Genomic DNA, 18,138 nt, shown 5'->3' with positions numbered 1-18,138 from the left:
AGAGTTTATCTTGCATTTACATTATACTGGAGGGAACACATTTATGTGGGTAAATGCATAAATGTACTTTGCAAAACCACGTGTTTGTTCAATCCTCATCCCCCTGGGTGACTTGAGGTATGTCTTTATTTCTGGACCTCAGTTTCTCCGCTTCTATCAAATGAGGGGGCTGGGTAAGTGATCTCCCTGAACTCTCAGAGGGTTCCCAAAGGGTTTACAAGGGCTCCCCATACACTGAAGTCTCTTCTGTCAAACATCACAGCCCAAGGGCCCTGCTTGTTGGTTGGACTTAAGCCCAGGGTAGTATGGGCAGACAACTTTTAATGCTGTTTCAAAGAAACACTGAACCAAAGGATTGCCAAGCAACCCCCACCCCCCTCCAGCTCAGATCACTGGGGTTTCCATCTTTCTTTTCTTTTTTTTTTTTTTTTTTTTTTTAAGATTTTATTTATTTGACAGAGAGAAATCACAAGTAGATGGAGAGGCAGGCAGAGAGAGAGAGAGGGAAGCAGGCTCCCCGCTGAGCAGAGAGCCCGATGTGGGACTCGATCCCAGGACCCTGAGATCATGACCTGAGCCGAAGGCAGCGGCTTAAACCACTGAGCCACCCAGGCGCCCCGGTTTCCATCTTTCTGCCTCACCTTTTCCTCTGTGAACAGGCACATCATAGACACATCAATATTTGGTTCCAATGGAGTCTGCACTTTCAAGGTCATTACTGATGGGGCTGGAGACTTCCCCTGCCTGGGCTCTGAAACCCCCCCATCAATCCTTGTTACTCCTGCCTGGAACCTGGAGCTCAGTGAAGGAGAAAAAGCCAGTGGGCAGAAACATCGGGGTTAGCGTGTAGGAAATGGGAGCACCCAGGGGTTCCGGTGTCTCTTTGGGGACCAAGAGATGATGAAAGAAGGCGGAGTGGTCCTCATCTGAGGAGCTTCAGGACCTCTTCTCTTGTCCCCCCTCCCAGTACCCTCTCTTATACAATGGGAGTCAGAGATCCCCAGCTGGCTTTCCTAGTATATACAAGGAAATATCACCCAAGAGTGATATTTGGGTGATATTTGGGTGGCTATTTGAACTCTGGAGTCAGTGGGCACTTGGCTCAGATCTCAGCCCTGCCATGTAGAGAAGCAGCTGGAACTCCCCCCACAGCCGCTTCACAGACCAGTTTGGGAGTTTCTTAGGACCTACCCTTACTACATGACCCAGCAGTTCTACTTTAGAAGCTGTTAAAACAAGTAAAATGATAACAGAAGCTCAATTCTTGCTCGTTCCCAGTTGAGTGATCTTGGACAGTCAGCTTCCCCTTCCCAAGCCTCAGTTTGTTCATCTGCTGTAAAATGGGGATGCGGTAATGGAAGCTTGGAATAGGCATACAGGAAAGAGTCAGTGAGAAAATGCAGGTAGAGCCCTTAGCTTGAAGGCTGGAACCTGGAGCCTGTTTGTGTCAAGTTACACAGCTCCAAAGGGACTGTGGCCACAGCTCCTCCTTGCTGATGTTTGGTGGTAGTTGAAGAGTTGCTCTGTTTACTGGGTGCCCTAGGGCAGCCATTAGCTCTGAATATTATTCTCTGAGAATCTTGCAGAAGTGAGCAAAACCCAGTCACTGCCCAGTTCAGCACCTTTCGGGGAGACAGGAGAAAACAAACCATTGCAACCCTAGGAGATGGGCACTATGCAGGAGTCTGGGGAAGGACCTCCTGGCTAAGACTCACATGCAAGCGGCTCCGTAGAGGCTGCTACTCTGAAAACCCCTGTATGCTTGGCTGCCCTCTGAGAATGTTCGCCCCATGGGCCCTGGGAAGGTTGACTGTGGTGCAGACCAGAGCAGGAAGGTCCCTTAGAGAGCTTCTCTTCCAACTTCCTCATGTTGCAGCTAGGGAAATTGAGGCCCAGAGAGGAGAAGGGACTGATTCAGTATAGTTGGTGGAAGTGGGATTTGAAGTCTGACAAACAGATGTTGGGGACTGGTGGGTCTAGTGACCTACCAGTGAGAAGGGTGCAAAAGCCCATGAGTGTGGTTTTCTGGCCTTCTCGTCCCTTTGCCACGACGGGGTGAGTAGGCACCCTGTGGACCTAACCATCCCTCCACTTCTAGCGTCTACTGGGACTATGCCATGACCATCCGCCTAGAGGAGATTGTGTATCTGCACTGCCACCAGCAAGGTAGGGACCGTGGGGGGAGCACGAGGCCGGGGTGTTCCTCCTGCCTCCCCTGCCTGGCCCCACATCCTTATTACCGGTGTAGCCTCAAACAAGTGAATTCTCCTCACTGAGCCTCAGTTTCCCCATCTATGAAATGGAAGCACAGCAGCACCTTCTCTTGGCCTTGTTGTGAACATCCTATGATGAATGATAAGGGCTCAGCATCCAACACATGGTGTTAGTGGCTAACACCTACTGAGCTCTTGTGATGTGCCAAGCAGGGCTCTACACATCTTAGCACAAAGTCACACAGCCTGGAAGCTCCAGAGTTTGGACTCGAAATCAGGTCTTTGTCATTCCAAAGCCGGAGCTCTGAAGATCCAGGATTAATCACTAGAGTTCTCCTTTAAAGTTCAGAGAAGGTACATTCAGAAAAAGCAGGCCATCCTGCTGTAGGAAGCTAGGGATCTGTGTCCCACCAAGATAAGAAACATTAAGCTTATTGAGTCAGACAGACCTAGGTTCAGATCCAGGCCCTGCTGTGCAGCCCTGGGCAAGGTACATAGCCTCTCTGAGCCTTGGTTCCATCATTTGTAAAATAGACCATAATAGATAGGCCTCACAGGTCTATTTTGAGTAGTCAAAATACTCAGAAGACACTGCCTTTAATGTGCTGTGCTTACATACATACATTGCTAGCACAATATGTGCTAGCAAGTGAAATACTGCCTTGAGAAGGGAAAGATCTGAAAGGCCCCATACAAAAATAGGTCAGGTTGATTCATAGAGGGTGCTTGAGGAGCATCGGATGTTTGGGGGCCCCATTTCCCTTCAGTGGATGACTTCACAGAGGCCAGCCATACTGTTCTGGACCATGTCCTATACCACCCAGCCAGTGACCCTAGCAGGTGGGATTTAAGAAGCCCAGTGGAGGTTAAAAACTGCTCCCGACCTTCTGCCCAGGCCTTTCCCAGAGCCTTGGAGCAGGTCCCTGGGACTGGGTTGGCATGCCTAGGGGGATGTGTGTGCCGGGAGTGCCCCATCCCCGTGCCTCATAGTGACTTCCCATTGGATCTCCTCTGGCTGGGTCATGGTGGCAGTGGACAGCGGCGGGACAGTGGTGCTGGTCAGCCAGGACGGGATCCAGAGGCCGCCCTTCCGCTTCCCCAAGGGAGGACACCTCCTGCAGTTCCTCTCGTGCCTGGAAAACGGGCTGCTCCCTCATGGGCAGCTGGACCCTCCACTCTGGTCTCAGCGGGGAAAGGTGAGTGATCGCAGAGGCCCCAGGGAGCCTGGAGTGGGGGGTCAGCTGTGGGGAGTGATCATCTTTTTGAGAGAGAGAGGGAGAGAGGAGCATGAGCTCGTGCACAGGCAGGGTGGGAAAGGGGTGGGTGAGCAGGGGTGGGTGAGCATGAAACAAGCAGGTTCATGCCCAGCGTGGAGCCTGAAAATTGGGGCTCAGTCTCACAGCTCTGAGATCATGACCTGAGCCGAAATCAAGAGTCGGATGCTTAACTGACTGAGCCACCCAGGTGCCTGGGGCAGTGGTCATTTTTGCCCGTGGATCCTTACATGGCTTTGTGGGCACATATCCCACTGAAACCCTCAGGCTGTACAGATTGTGGGAACAGGCGTATCCCAAGGACTGTGCAATGGGACACATTCTTTCAGGGCAAAGTATTTCCCAAGCTGCGCAAGCGAAGCCCTCAGGGTTCTGCCGAGTCCACGTCTTCAGACAAGGAAGACGACGAGGCCACAGATTACGTGTTCAGGATCATCTACCCTGGCATGCAGTCTGAATTTGGTAAGCTGACCCGTCTCTGGTCTCCCTAGATCCACAGTTAGCTGACCATGTGAAGGATTCCAGGTGTTTGGGATTAGAAGACCAGTCTGGACTGGTCTGGACTCTGGAGTCAGCAGGGGTCAGGGGTGGGGGGGGGGACCTGAAACCAGGGAGTTAGTATCCCGGTTTCTCCCCAAATGAGAACCACAGGCGACTTAGCTTAATAATAAAGATGCACCTGCTCAGGAGGTGGCCTGGGGTAGTGGCCATGGGCTCTGGAATCCTGGTTGAACTGGGGCAAGTTTCTTCACCCCCTGTGTCTTGGTTTCCCCATCTGCAAAATGGGGATGTTCACAGCACCTGGGACATAGGGCCCTTGTGGGGATTACATGAGGTAAGACTCTTGGCACAGACCACATACATTATAGCCGCTATTACAGGGTTGTTCTTTTACTTTGATACATTGTCAGGATTCAATGAGATAAAGAGGTGATCAATGTAAAGTCTGTAGAATAAAGTCCCACACACAGTAGGCCCTCAAGAAATGGCAATGAAAACAGCAGAGGGGAAGCAAAGCACGGGGAGCCTGGCACCTGGGACACTAATGTATATCCAGTGCATTGCATGGCGGCTCGCCTGGTGCCAATGCTTGGTTCACACAGACTCCTACTGTCAAGGTCATCATCACCACAGGGTTATCATGAGGGTTACATGAGCTAATAGTTGAGAAGTTCTTCGAAAGAGGCCTGGCATTTATGAAGCATCCTATGAATGTCTGTTCAACAACTCGATATTAAGCTGTAGGTTCCTTTTGTCCACCTCATTTTATTTAACCTTTGGTGGCCCTGTTGTTCCGTCTGAGGGATAATGGCTCTGAGCCTCCCCTTGCATTACTAACCGCAGCTGGGCCATGAGAGGCTCTCTGGAAAGCAGATGTCCTCCTGGCAAGGGTAGGCTAACCATTTCAGGCCTCATGTTTCTGTATCACCAAGAGCCCAAGAGTATCCTGAAGTATTCATCACTACATCTCTTCCTACCCAGGAACAGGGTCTGGAACCCTCTCAGCCTGTTGGGAGGACCATGAGTCTTACCGCCCCACCAGAGAGCTGATTGATCAGAGGAGCCTGATGCCTTGGGCCTGCCTTCCCAGGAAACTCTCTGCACAGGGGCTCATCCAACAAACAATGTGTAGGCACCTGCTGGGAGCCAGGCTGGGTGCTGGGTGTCTTTCTTCCTTGGGGGCTGTCCATGTTAGTGTGTTTTGGTTCTGCATGTGTCAGCAGAAGAGACACTGGCTGTGCCTACCCACACCCCTCTGTGCCTGCCACTCTGCAGCCAGCCCCCATCCTAGAGTGCCTTCTGCCCATGGTGGGAGGAAGGGGGGGGTAGGAAGTGTCAGGGAGTCAGAGCATCACTGGAGCAGCCCTCAGCCAAGGATGAGCAGGAGTCAGTGTCTCAATGCCCTGGCTCCCTCGCGCCCCATCCCCCAGAAAGAAAGCCCTGGCCTGTGTGTTCTACAGCTCTCCCAGAGACCCCTCTCCCCTCCGCTGGGAGATCAAGCACCAGTTGCCCATGGTGGTGACCCATGTGGTAACCCTTGGCAGAACCTTCTCGTGTCGCTTCACCTCTCTCCTACCCGTGTTTCTTGGAAACATCTCCCACATACGCTCCTGGGACTTGAATTCTTGTCTGCCCCTGGGGAAACCCCAGTGGACTTAGTTTAACTAGAACAAAGCTTCTCAGCGGTAGCACCACTGATATTTTAGATGGAATAATTCTTGGTGGTTGTTGGGAAGGGACACTATGGGCCTTATAGGATATCAGGCAGCATCCCTGTCATCCCCCTGGCCCCTGACTAACCGCCATCTGCCCACACCCCACCACTAAGTGGGGACAACCAGAAATGTCTCCAGGTGCTGCTGGGTTCCCACTGGGAGCAGAATCGCCCTCTGTTGAGAAAAGCATACATCCCTGCACTCACCTGTGCCCCTTCAGTGTGGCCAAGTGACTTGCCCTCTGCGGGCCTCATTTCCTTGTCTATAGAATGGGGAGGACAGCCGCATTCTGTTCCCATACAGGATCCTATTCTGAGGAGTTAGTGTCAGACACCTAACTTGAAATGCTTGACAGATGCTCTGTCAGTAATACTGGGTACCGTGTGCCAAGCCTGCCTTTGTCCCTCCAATGTTGTAACTAATATAATCCTCATCACAGTCTTCCTAGGCAGGTACCAGTGTCCTCAACAACCTCTGTTTTTCAGAAGAGGAAACGGAGGCACAGAAAGATTGAGAAACTGGTTCAGAGAGGCATAGTTAATCCTTGGCATGGTTGGAATTTAAGCCTAGGTGCCTGGCTCCAGAGCTTGCAGATTGTTTTGACAGATTGTGGTCTCACCCATTTCCTCCCCAAGTTCTGATTCAGCCCACATGGTAATGGCGCTCCATCCTTGGTTGATTTTCTCCAGGGGCCTGAGCCTCAACAGAGCTAACACAAATAATCATGTGTGGTTTTCATCTTAGAGAGCAAGAAAGTCCTTCCTGAAGAAGTGCCCAAGTCAGAAATGGGCAGACTTCCTCCTGTGGTCCAAATTTGGCCCACTGCCTGTTTTTGTAAATAAAGTTTTATTGGAACACAGCCACGCCCACTCCTAGCCATATTGTGTATGGCTGCTTTCACACCCCAGCAATGGAGTGGGATTGTTGTGACAGAGACCGTATGGCCCACAAAGCCAAAAATATTTACTATCTATCTGGCCCTTTATAGAAAAAGTTTGTGGATACCTGCGGTAAGGAATAAGAGAGGAGTTTGGGCCTGTGGGAGGGATGATGTGGCCATAAATGGTTCTAAACCCCCTCTCAGTATCTTCATGCCTCCGTCTCCAACACCTGGTCCTTGGGCACAGAGGAGGCAGAGACCAGTTTTGAAACGTGGAGTCAGATTCAGAGTCAGAGGAGGGCATTTCCAGACTCCCATGTTGCTGGGACTGTCTGTACCATCTGGCGTGGTAGGCGTGAGCTTCATGCAGCTCCCAAGCACTTGAAATGCAGCGAATTCAAATGGAGATGTACCCTAAGTGCAAAAGACATTCACATTCTGAAGACTTTGGAGAAAAACCAGAAAAGAATGCAAAATATCTTACCAGTCATTTTATACTGACTCTCAGTTAAAATGGTCACATTAGGGATATACTGGGTTAAACAGAATATATTGCTGAAATTGATTTCATCTGTTTCTTTTCCTCCTTTTTGTGTGGCTATGGGAAATTTCTAAATTAAGCATGTGGCTCAGGGTGGATTCCTATTGAACAGAGATTCTAAGAGGGCAGGGCTGACATACTGGACTGAATAATGATGTGTGATGTGTTTGGTGGGGGTGGGGTGTCTTGTGTCTGGCTTCTACCCACTGGATAGATGCCAGTAGCATCTACCAAATTCTCAGGTTGTAACAATAATAAATGTCTCCAGACATTGCCAAAAGCCCTTGAGGGGACAGAATTGCCCCCATTGAGAACTGCTGGTCTAGATAGAGCATGGATAATATGGGGCGGGGAGGGGGGATATCAGTCAGAAGACTGTGAATAGGGTCTTGGGGTCTGATGCCCTGGGTCGGAATCCCATCTCCACTCTTTGTTCCCTGGGTGGTCTTAGGCATGATGCTTACATCTGTGCCTCAGTTCCCAAGTCTGGAAAACGGGATAGTAATACTTGCTCTCAGTAGGTGATAGCTGTCATTAGTGGAAAGAGAAGCAGGACCTCAGTGAGAAAAGGCTCTTAATGCCAGTTACCACCTGCTAGGGCTGTGGGTGGTTAAGCACTGTTGTCCTTCTGAGCCTCAGTTTCCACTTCCGCAGAATGGGAGAAGAGATGGATCCCCGATGGGGTCACTAAGGATGAGAAAGCAAGCAGGCTTTTGTAGGGCATTTGACAAACATCAGCATTCTTTCTTCCTTGATGCCAACACAGTACATGGAAGCTATGCAGAGCCAGGCAGGGGAGAGGTAAAGCCCTGAAGGGTGGGTTCTTCGGCTATTTCTGTGTTCTGCCCACCTCAGACATTTCATTTCACTGGTATTTTTTGTTTTGTGTTTCAAGTTGCTCCTGACCCCCTGGGCAGCACTGTCTTCAATTCCGTGAGACCCGCCTGGATGGTGGTTCCTGCCGGCCGATCTGTGCTGGTGGTGGCCAGGGGCTGTCCAAGGGCACGAACTGGATGGGGCACCGCCTTCCCCAGGCCGGGCCTGATGCAGCAGCCCCCCAGTAATGTCGGGGCACCTCCCACACCTGGGGCTGAGTGCTGGCCACCTCTGCCATGTAGTCATTTGAGTCTTGGTCCCCAGGGTGAGGGAAGCAGGAGCCAAACAGATGCACTCATGCTGTCCAGCCTCCACGTGGCAGAATGCTGCTAAGAGTGTTGTGGGATCTGTAGGGAAGGGGTCCACTGGTGATGCCAGCAGAGTGTGAGGGGCTGGGACTGAGGCATATGGGCCACACCTTGCTGAAACTGATCCATGCTTCCTTGAGATTGGTGGAGACCTGGGGATGCATTTCTAGAACATTTTGCAGGGGCTCACTGGTCTTTCGTGGTCAGCTCATCAGTGAGTCAGCTTGGGGAGGATATTTGTGCACTATCGTGGGTAGGGCTGGGCCCTGTCTGCTCCTGAGCTCAGATAACAGATGACCCTGGGTCCACAACTCCCGCCTTGCAGCCCAAGAGAAGAGACCAAGATTACCCATTATCCTTGGAAGGCATGGCCTGTGGGACAGATGGACACCCTTCTCAGTCTCCTAGGTCAGAGCTTGGCAAACTAGGGCCCACGGGCCAGAGCCAGCCTCATTCAGTGAGACCCATGAGCTAAGAATGGTTTTTACATTTTTTTTAATGACTGAAAAAAATCAAAAGAATCGTAATATTTGTGACCTGTGAAAAATGATACGAAAGTCAGATTTCAGTGTCCATAAGTAAAGTTTTTTTTTTTAATGTTTTATATATTCGTTAGAGACACAGCAAGAGAGGGAACACAAGCAGGGGGAGTGGGAGAGGGAGAAGCAGGCTTCCCACTGAGCTGGGAGCCTGATGCAGGGCTCGATCCCAGGACCCTGGGATCTTGACCCAAGCCGAAGGAAGACACTTAACGACTGAGCCACCCGGACGCCCCCATAAATAAAGTTTTTTTCTTTTTTAAATATTTTATTTATTTATTTGACAGATAGAGATCACAAGAGAGGCAGGCAAAGAAAGGGGGAAGCAGGCTCCCCACTGAGCAGAGACCCCGATGTGGGGCTCAATCCCAGGACCCCAAGATCATGACCTGAGCTGAAGGCAGAGTCCCAACCCACTGAGCCACCCAGGTGCCCCCCATAAATAAAGTTTTATTGGAACCTAGCTATGCTCACGTATTTTCATCTTGTGAATGGCTGTTTTGCACGATGACGGCAAAATTGAGTGGTTGTGATTGTGGCCAAAGGGTTCACAAACCATAAAATGTTTACTCTCTGGCCCTTGATGGAAAATTGCCTACTGAGCCCTGTCCTAGAAAAAATATAGTCTTTGCACCTGTCTGGAACTGCCAAGAGGCCAGAAAGTTAATGATAGAAATTATAATGTGTGAGTCACCATTGTGTTTTCCATGCAGCTGTGGAGACATGGTGATTTCCATGGAGCTGGAAGAGAAGGCAGGGAGGGAAACTCTGAGTGCTGTATCCTGGGAGCCCAACATCAGGAACACCAATATCCATGTTAGGAGATCAGCTATGCCCTCTTGGTTCTTGAACGTGGCTGCTGTTATTAAAATTGTCTTTTGATATACAGACTTAAAGGCTCTATCTCCAGGAGGTTTAAGTTCAGTAGGTCAGGGGTGGGATACAGGCATATGGCTTTTTAATAAGCCCCCCCCCATGATTCTGGGTGGAGGTCACTCACCTGTTTGAGACCTATTGATGGAATAGCTATATGGCTCAGGATGATGGACAGTGTAGGTGGGCTCATCAGCAGGAACTCCCCTGGGTCCCTTGCCCTTGGGAACCCTGCCTCATCTGTTGAGTTAGGCTCCCTTCTGTCTCTCTACTAGAGACTCTCACTCCCAGAGAGTCTGTCTCTGGGGACTCAGGACCATCATCCTTCCCCAGAAGCCCCCATCAGGCTCCTCTCCCTTCTTGTCAGCCTCCTGTGAGGACACTTGAATGACAACATGGTGAGGCTTGGCTTCCTGTTCTGGTACTGGGTCTGTTTTCTTGGGTCTTGTCTCCCTTTCTATCTTTCCCCCCACACCCCACTACTTCCTCTCTCTTCAGCTATCTTCAGCTCTGCCTGTCTGCTGAGGGTCCCGGGTCTTGGTTGTAGCTTTCACTGAATCAGGTGGGCTCATAGGTCTGGGTCAGATAATGATTGGGGTTGTTGTCTCTGACTGTCAAATTCAGGGTCTTTCCCTGTCCCCAGGCTGGCCTAGAGGTGAGCTGCTTGCTTTGGGATGAGGTTTCTGTGACCCACATAGGCCTCACTGGATCTCTTGCTCCATGCCTCCTGCCCACCATAGTCCCCCAGGACCTAATGGATGTCTCCGTGAGCAACCTACCACCCCTATGGCAACCCAGCCCCCGGAAATCCTCCTGCTCGTCCTGCTCACAGAGTGGCTTGGTCGATGGCGGCTCATCCAATGGCTGCAACCATGAGAGGTATGAGGGCCTTAATCTGTGGGTGGAGGTTATGGAGGGATTTGCCAAAGATTTGTAGATGCCCATTCCTTGCCTAGCACTGAATTCAGAGGAGGAACATAAGTTATGGAATTGTCGAAGAACATAAGTTATGGAACATAAGTTATGGAATAGCCTTGTGGAGTCCTAGCTGTCTTTGCTTCCTTCCATGTATCAGTCAGGATAACCAAGGTTATGTTGTAGTAACAAACAGTCCTGAAATCTCAATCGCTCAGTAGGACAAAGGATGGTTTGTCATGCATACCATGTGTCTCTCGTGGGTCAGCTGGGGGCTCTGCTTGGGGCACATTAAAGGGCCTGGCTGATGGAGCCAAACCGTCTAGAATATTCCCAGTCCAGTGACAGAGTGAAAGTTGGCTCTGGGGCACCTGGACAACAATGAGAGGCTCCACCTTGGATGCAGGACATACTCTCTCTGCTCATGCCTCATTGACCCCATCCACAGCAGGCCAGGAAGCACAGTCCTGTCATGCTCCTCAAAGGCAGAAACTAGAAATACTACTCACTGCCAACCACACGTTCCTCAGTTTGCTCCTCCACCGAATGGGGATACAAATGCTTGCTTTGTTTAGCTATCCTAAGAACAAATCAGATACCAGTTTAACGTGGCCAGCATGTGGTACCCAGTGCCTGGCAATGTTCAGTAAGTAACGCTTCTTATTTTATTGGATAAAGTTTGATCCCCCAGATCATCTCTGTCCTGGCCCATAGATCTCATGTGTCTTCAGAGCTGCCCAGTGCAATAATGAGACTGGTCTTGATTCCCAGCTGACTCCACCTGGCCTGCCTGGGGAGAATGGAGTCCCTTTTTCCATGCTGGGCCTCTGTCCCGGTGGGTGGTCCAGTCTTCAGCCATAGGAGCTCAAGGGGTGGGAGCTGGCATCACATTTTTGTAGTCATCTAAGGCCTGGCTTTCAGCACATGGTCCAAAAGCAGAATCTCCATTTAACTTGATCCTAAGCTCATGTGCACATTGTCAGTTTGAGAAGCACCCCTGTAACCAGAGTTTCTCCCGTTTGTGTGCTTCAGAACCACGAGGGGGAGGTGACACTGCTTCTGAGACAACTTCCATAGGGGTCCTGATCCAGTAGGTGTGTGCGGGGCCCAGGAATCCAAATGTTGGAGAAATGCCAAGTGATTCTTGTGCTGTGGTCCAGGGGGCACCTAGTGCCATTCTAACCTAGTGTCCCCGTTTGTGGCATCTGCTTACATACCTGGAATGATAGGGAGCTCACCCTCTTTCACATAGCCAAGTCTGTTGTGGAACAGCTGTGTGTGTGATGCTATTCTTAGGTAAACTGACCAATCCTGAGCCCCACCAACCTGAGGGCACGATGAGGCTGATTTTCATGCTTAATGGTTCTATGTGTGTAACTGGAGCACTTTAGCCATGCCTCCTTCCTGTCTTTTTCGGTTTTCCTGGGTATCCCCAGGATGTCCTGAGAAAAAATATGCGTATATTCCTCCATTCTGTTCTCTGCGAGGATGCAGAACACGCCCATCAGCAGTCCTTGATTTCCCCACTAGTGCTGGGTCCTTACTCCTCTCTTCTCTTTCAGCCAGCTGCACCCCACCTCCCCAAATTCCCATGCAAGGAGAAGCTCTGAGGCATCACCTACTCTGCAGTCAACCAGACTCTGAGTCCTGGTCTGGCTCAGTTTGGTTTAGCTGGGTCACTTCAGAGGTCGGAGCTCTTTGGGCAAGTGACAGAAGCCCACTTCAGACTGGTTCACATACAAAAGAAAATCTTGACAGAACTAAGGAGTCTAGAAGTGCAGTGACTTCAGGCATGGTTGGCTCCAGACGCTCCTATGATGCTCTCATTCTCAGGCAGGCCCTCCTTATGCAGGGCAGAAATGGATCCCCGCAGCCACTGCCCTACATCCTTCTGGCTTAGGGACTCGAGCAGAGAATAGTGTGAGTTTCTCTGTAGTTCTGACAAAATGAGTTTGGGGCTCATTGTCCTTGATTCAGATTGGATCACATGACCACCTCTTACCCAATGCCTGTGACTCCAGCCTGAGTCCTGTACTAGGTCGAATCAGCTCCATCCAAGCCCCAGAGAGTTGGAGAGAGAGAGACCCCAAAGCCAACAGGAGGAGTGGCGGTATGGGTAGAAACCATAGTCCTCCTAGAGTCCCCTTGCCTGGCTGGTTTTGTTTTGTTTAAGATTTTATTTATTTATTTGAGAAAGAGACCGTGAGAGAGAGCACGAGAGGCTAGAAGGTCAGAGGGAGAAGCAGACTCCCCATGGAGCTGGGAGCCTGATGCGGGACTCGATCCTGGGACTCCAGGACCATGACCTGAGCCGAAGGCAGTTGCTTAACCAACTGAGCCACCCAGGCGCCCCTGCCTGGCTGGTTTTAATCTGCCCCTTGCAGGTAATGAACTGTGCTCCTCCAGGAAACATGGGCTCTGTGTGGTCTTTTCTACGTGTCCTTTCTTCCTCCACCGCAGGGCCCCGCTGAAGCTCCTCTGTGACAACATGAAGTACCAGATCCTTTCCAGAGCCTTCTATGGATGTGCGTATCGGTCTCATTTGCCATTGTGGTCTATGGGCACATTTCTCAAATGCCTGTTGTATGGCATCAGCATCAAGGGAAGGAGCCTGGCTCTGGCACCTGAACCCCAGCTCCCCAGTTCCTAGATGTGTCTAGATTAGTGAAGCTATGCAGACGTCTTAGAGCCTGAACCTCCTCAAGCAGAGCCTGGGCATAAATTTTATCTCTGGGCTCTAAGAGAGGGCAGCCAACCATGGGGCTCCTCAGGGGAGGGGTTTGGCTAGTCACCATGGCATCCCAGTGCCCGCCTTAGAGGGTTTGTTCTCAGAATGAAATGAGAAACGTGAATAAACCCCTAGCAGCTGGCATTACCTGTCATAGGTGCTCAGAGTCAGTTCCCCTCACCTGTGGGCATAAGCAGAAGAGTAAAGAAAAGTTAAAAATTAAAACTTAGACACAGGTATTCTGGTTATTTCCATTTAACACATGAGGAAACGAAGGCACAAGGAGGCAAAGTGACTTGTCCAAGGTCGCCTAGGACAGAGCTGGGACTCAAACCCAGGCCTGCCTGACCACAAAGCTGGTTTGTTTTTGTTTTGTTTTGTTTTTACTCTGCTGTGTTCATTCTTAGCACATTTTATTTTCTCAGCCTCTCAGCCTAAATGGGGGAGAGAAAACCTGTGTTGTCAGGGATTCTAGAAAAGTGTTGCTATATCCTGCATGGGCCTGGAGAACAGCAGTGCCAGCCATGTGCCCAAGCCCCTGGAGGGACAGAGAGAGTGTAAGCTCCCCAAATCAAGGTTTTTGCCCATTCTGTTTTCATCCATCCCTGGTGCCTAATTCAGGTCCTGGCATGGAGCCCAGATAGAAAGGCTTCATGGAGGAAGGTCCAGATGCATGGGGGTCCAGATGCATCTCAAACAGTGTTATGCATTCAATGGCCCTTCCCTGATGGGGGTTGAGAGCCCAGGTTCTGGCTCTATGCAGCTTGGGTTCCAATCCCAACTCCACACTTCCTAGCATTATGATCCAGCCAAGAGACAGAAAAAGTCTATGCCTCGGTTTCCCCATGTCTAAGATGGAGAATGTAGGAGTACCTGTTCCATATGTCATGAGAATTTAGTGACTTAAGGATGTGAGCTCTGGGCAGTTCCCTGGCATGTAGTATGTGCTTGTGTAAGTGTTAGCCATTTCCTCCTCTTCCCCCTTTCTCTCCTTTCCCTCCTTCTCCTCCTTCTCCTCCTTCTCCTCTTCTCCCTCCTCCTCCTCATTGCTGGTAGGGGCCAGTCCTCAGGCTCCAGATGGCCCAGGGTCCTCTCTGGGAGTTAATAAGGGAGAGCCAGAGGGAGGGGGCATAGAGCAAACACAGGCTGGCATTTGCTGAGTGCCTCCTGTGTACCAGGCACTGTGCCTTCCAGGTGCCCAGGGCAGAGCAGATGAAGGGCCGCAATTTGGTGGCTTGTAAGAGTGCAGAACCATCTTTGAGAGCAAACCAGGTGCATCTCTCAGGGCCTTCTTTATCTGGCTGCACTTTGAAAAAGGAGTCGTCCACCTCTGTCATTCTCTTTCTCTCCTGGGATGGATTGGAAGCACCCAGAGGCACTGTGAGCCTGTGGGATCACTTCCTGCCTCCTTCCTGCTGCTCCTTCCCTGCCTCCTGCCTGTGGCTTAAATACCTTGGCTTCCAGGTAAAGAGGTAATGTAACCCTAGCCCAGGCTGAGGAAGATGATCAGATGTCCCCAGGCTCATACAACTGTTAAGCAGTCAAGCCAGCAAGGGGTTTTGCCCCTCAGAGCTCCTTGCTTGTCTGGAAGAGAAGGATGATGGGACTTTCTAGGTCACAAGGGTTTACAAGGTTTGTGGGTGAGGCAGTGCTTTGAGATCCATGAGGTAAGGCAAGGTGGGTTGGATGGTGGATGATGGCACTCTCCCTCCCTCCCTCGTTAGGGCTTGCCTACTGCAGACACCTGTCCACTGTGAGGACCCACCTGTCAGCCCTGGTCAATCACATGATTGTGTCTCCGGATTCACCCTGCGATGCTGGGTGCGGGCTGACGGCCAGGATCTGGGAGCAGTACCTTCAGGACAGCACGGTAAGGCTTGGCCTGGCTTGGCCTACGGTGGAGCATAGCCAGTGGGGGGACCATTTGGTCATCTGAGCAAGACACCCACCTGGTTATGGGGACTGAAGGCTGTTAGGATACCTTTGGGTTCTTGGGGTGCCTGGATGGCTCGGTGGGTTAAAGCCTCTGCCTTCAGCTCAGGTCATGATCTCGGAGTCCTGGGATAGAGTCCTGCATCGGGCTCTCTGCTCAGCAGGGGGCCTGTTTCCTCCCCTCTCTCTGCCTACCTCTCTGCCTACTTGTGACCTCTGTCTGTCAAATAGATAAATAAAATCTTTAAAAAAAAAAAAAAAGAAAAGATAAAAAGGATACCTTTGGGTTCTGCATACCCAGACTGAAGGTCCCTCCCTTCTTGAGAGTTCCAAGACCCACAGCCCCTTCTGCCCAGATGGGTGGGAATCAAGGAGGATGGAAAGTATGCTTGCTTGTCTAGGAGTAAGAATGAATTCTTCCTCAAGCATTTATTAAGCACCAACTGTATGCTCAGTGTTGCAAAACCTTGGGTAGGCCAATGCGCTTATCTTGTTCCTCTCAAGAAACTGGGGGTGGCTGGGGGGTAGGCAAGCATAAGGAACAAGCCCCTGGAATGTTTAGGGCCCTAGGGACCTTTAAAGTGCATCCCATGGCCGGTGTGGAAGGCAGAATCCATTTTGACAGATGCTAAGTGAACCTCCCTCAGGAGCAGACATTCAGAAGAGATGGCTGATACCTCCACAGGATGAACACGATGGCTCAGTCCACTGGGTGCTTCTCACCCAGGGCCCTGGGGAAGGCCAGGCCCGTGAGCACCTGGGTTAGCCTGGCTTCCCCACGCTGGGGAAAAGCGCTATTCTGTGCATGAACTTGGGAACACTGGGGGACTCTGGGGAAAACAAACTGGTTCCCAAACCTGGGTAAGCAGGAGGGTTGTTTGACTTGAATGCCTACTTACAGTGACAACTCAAATAATGAAGAATGCAGGTGTAGAGGACAAAAATTGTTCATGTACCTTCTTCCTACCGCAGTGCCCTGATTCTAATATTCCGAGTTAATGAATAGTATCAGTTATGTCGAGACCCTGCCATATTTTTCCTGTGCTTATACATTCATAGATAAATCTACATAGATATATCTGTAATTCTTATTTCTGCAAAATGAAGTGACATTATATCTGTATTTTAAGCATCAATTTCATTTTATATCAAAGATGTCTTTCCAATCTCTAGGTGAAGTACTGAATGCTAACACCTTAGTGCCTCACAGATGAGTAGCCCATAATTAATTCAAATCTTCCCCTAATGAGAGACATGTGGACTCTTTCTCTTTTTAAAAAATTATTCCAAACAGTGCTTCCGTTGACATCTTTATAAGCACATATCACTCTGACCAGTGCTTTTATTTCAGGGGTAGATTCCTAGAAGTTAAATTGATTGATGTGCATTTAAAATTTAAATAGATATGCCAACTTACTTTCTCAAAAAAGTCACTCTCCCTGGCAGCCAGGGAAAGTGCACATTTCCTGAGGAATTCAAAAGATTTATAGACTTCTTCTGGGCTCCACTCCAGCACTACTGATTTAGCATCTCTGGGACTGGAGTCCAAGAATTTATATTTTTTTAAAATTCCCCCAAACATTTCCAGTGATCTCCCCGGTTTGGGAGGTACTAGTCTAAGGACAAGTTGGTTGAAAAAAATAAGTCAGTCAAAAATGAGTATTTTTTAGTCTAACAGTTTCACAACCCTTTCACAAACTGGCCATATTTTTACCCTTCTTGGTTGCATTGTTGTATTAGGGTGGACTGAGCTGCAGTAACAAGTGGTCCACACTTTGTCAGTTGCTTGACATCATGGGGTGTATTTCTTGCTCACGGAAGAGTCCTAGGTGGGCATTCCTGGCCAGTGGGCCTCTGTCTTCCCTCCAGAGGTTTTGGGGTCTCTCAGTCTCATGGTGCCACCATCCTCCAGGGCCTCATGGTCATCTGCCTCCAGGCAGCAGAGGGAAAATGCAGAATCTGAAGGGAATACACCTGCTTCTTCAAAGCTCTGGCCTGCAAATGACTTATATGACATCTTGTCACATCCCATTGGCCAGCATTTAGTCACATGGCCACCCCTGCCTGCAAGGGAGGCTGGGAAATGGAGTCCAGCTATAGGTTCCAGGACCCACACAGGTGGATTTTTGATGAAGAGTTTATAGCCTCAGCCACAAATGATTCTTTGATTTTTAACTAGCATTGACAAGGTTTTCTGCAGAATACAAATTAAAATTTCCAACAAAGCAAAAGAATGGCTGGTTTTGCCATTATGGTTGGGTACATCTAAGATGATCATTAAGTTGGGAAATCAGTGGGACACCTGGCTGGCTCAGTAGAGCAGGTGACTCTTGATCTCAGCGTTGTGAGTTTGAGCCCCACGTTCAGCACTGAGTTTACTTTTAAAAACGTGAAATATGCTTAGAATTTTGGGATGTGAAGACGTAGGAGGAAACAACCCTACTACCCTTCAGAGTAGCTTTCTAGTAGTCATTGGTATTTTCCATATGCACACAACACACACACACAAACACACAAACATGAACAAATAGGACCTGCTAGTCCCCCAGCCTGACTAATTATAACCGCAAAGCCTTTGCCTGAAAATGAGTTCTTAAAAAGAGGGCAAATCTATTGGACAATACAGCAGACAGTTGTTAAAGTCATCCTAGTGTGCACAGAAATTATTAGTGCATGAAGACCCAGCTGGAAATGTGCATTTTGGATCGATTTACTTTTAAACAATTTTCTTTGTGCTGAGTCAAGATTAAAAACTTTGAGATAATGTTGCCACATCAGCACAATGCACAAAATTGACTAAAAATTAAGTAGAAATGCTAATTAATTCTTTTTTTTTTTTTTTT

The 18,138-nt window shown here is 49.7% G+C and overlaps 1 protein-coding gene across 8 annotated transcripts in view; it reads left to right on the top strand.

Annotated features, from left to right (window-relative positions):
• SGSM1 (small G protein signaling modulator 1) overlaps positions 1–18,138 on the top strand; it is a 90,097-nt gene that overhangs the window by 44,769 nt on the left and 27,190 nt on the right. For 5 of the 8 annotated variants that reach the window (XM_082698814.1, XM_082698812.1, XM_082698810.1 and 2 more), the window contains exons 10-16: positions 2,099–2,166; positions 3,246–3,409; positions 3,817–3,949; positions 8,020–8,184; positions 10,461–10,599; positions 13,096–13,160; positions 15,088–15,233. In XM_082698814.1, the coding sequence (XP_082554940.1) occupies positions 2,099–2,166; positions 3,246–3,409; positions 3,817–3,949; positions 8,020–8,184; positions 10,461–10,599; positions 13,096–13,160; positions 15,088–15,233 (880 nt within the window). The remainder of the gene's footprint in view (positions 1–2,098; positions 2,167–3,245; positions 3,410–3,816; positions 3,950–8,019; positions 8,185–10,460; positions 10,600–13,095; positions 13,161–15,087; positions 15,234–18,138) is intronic. The other 3 variants (XM_082698815.1, XM_082698811.1, XM_082698816.1) reach the window with 1 other exon arrangement.

This window comes from Mustela nivalis, assembly GCF_964662115.1.
Source record: "Mustela nivalis genome assembly, chromosome: 14".
Lineage (NCBI taxonomy): Eukaryota > Metazoa > Chordata > Mammalia > Carnivora > Mustelidae > Mustela > Mustela nivalis.
The sequence above is the reverse complement of the archived record's forward strand: the minus strand, read 5'-3'. Positions and strand labels throughout refer to the sequence as shown.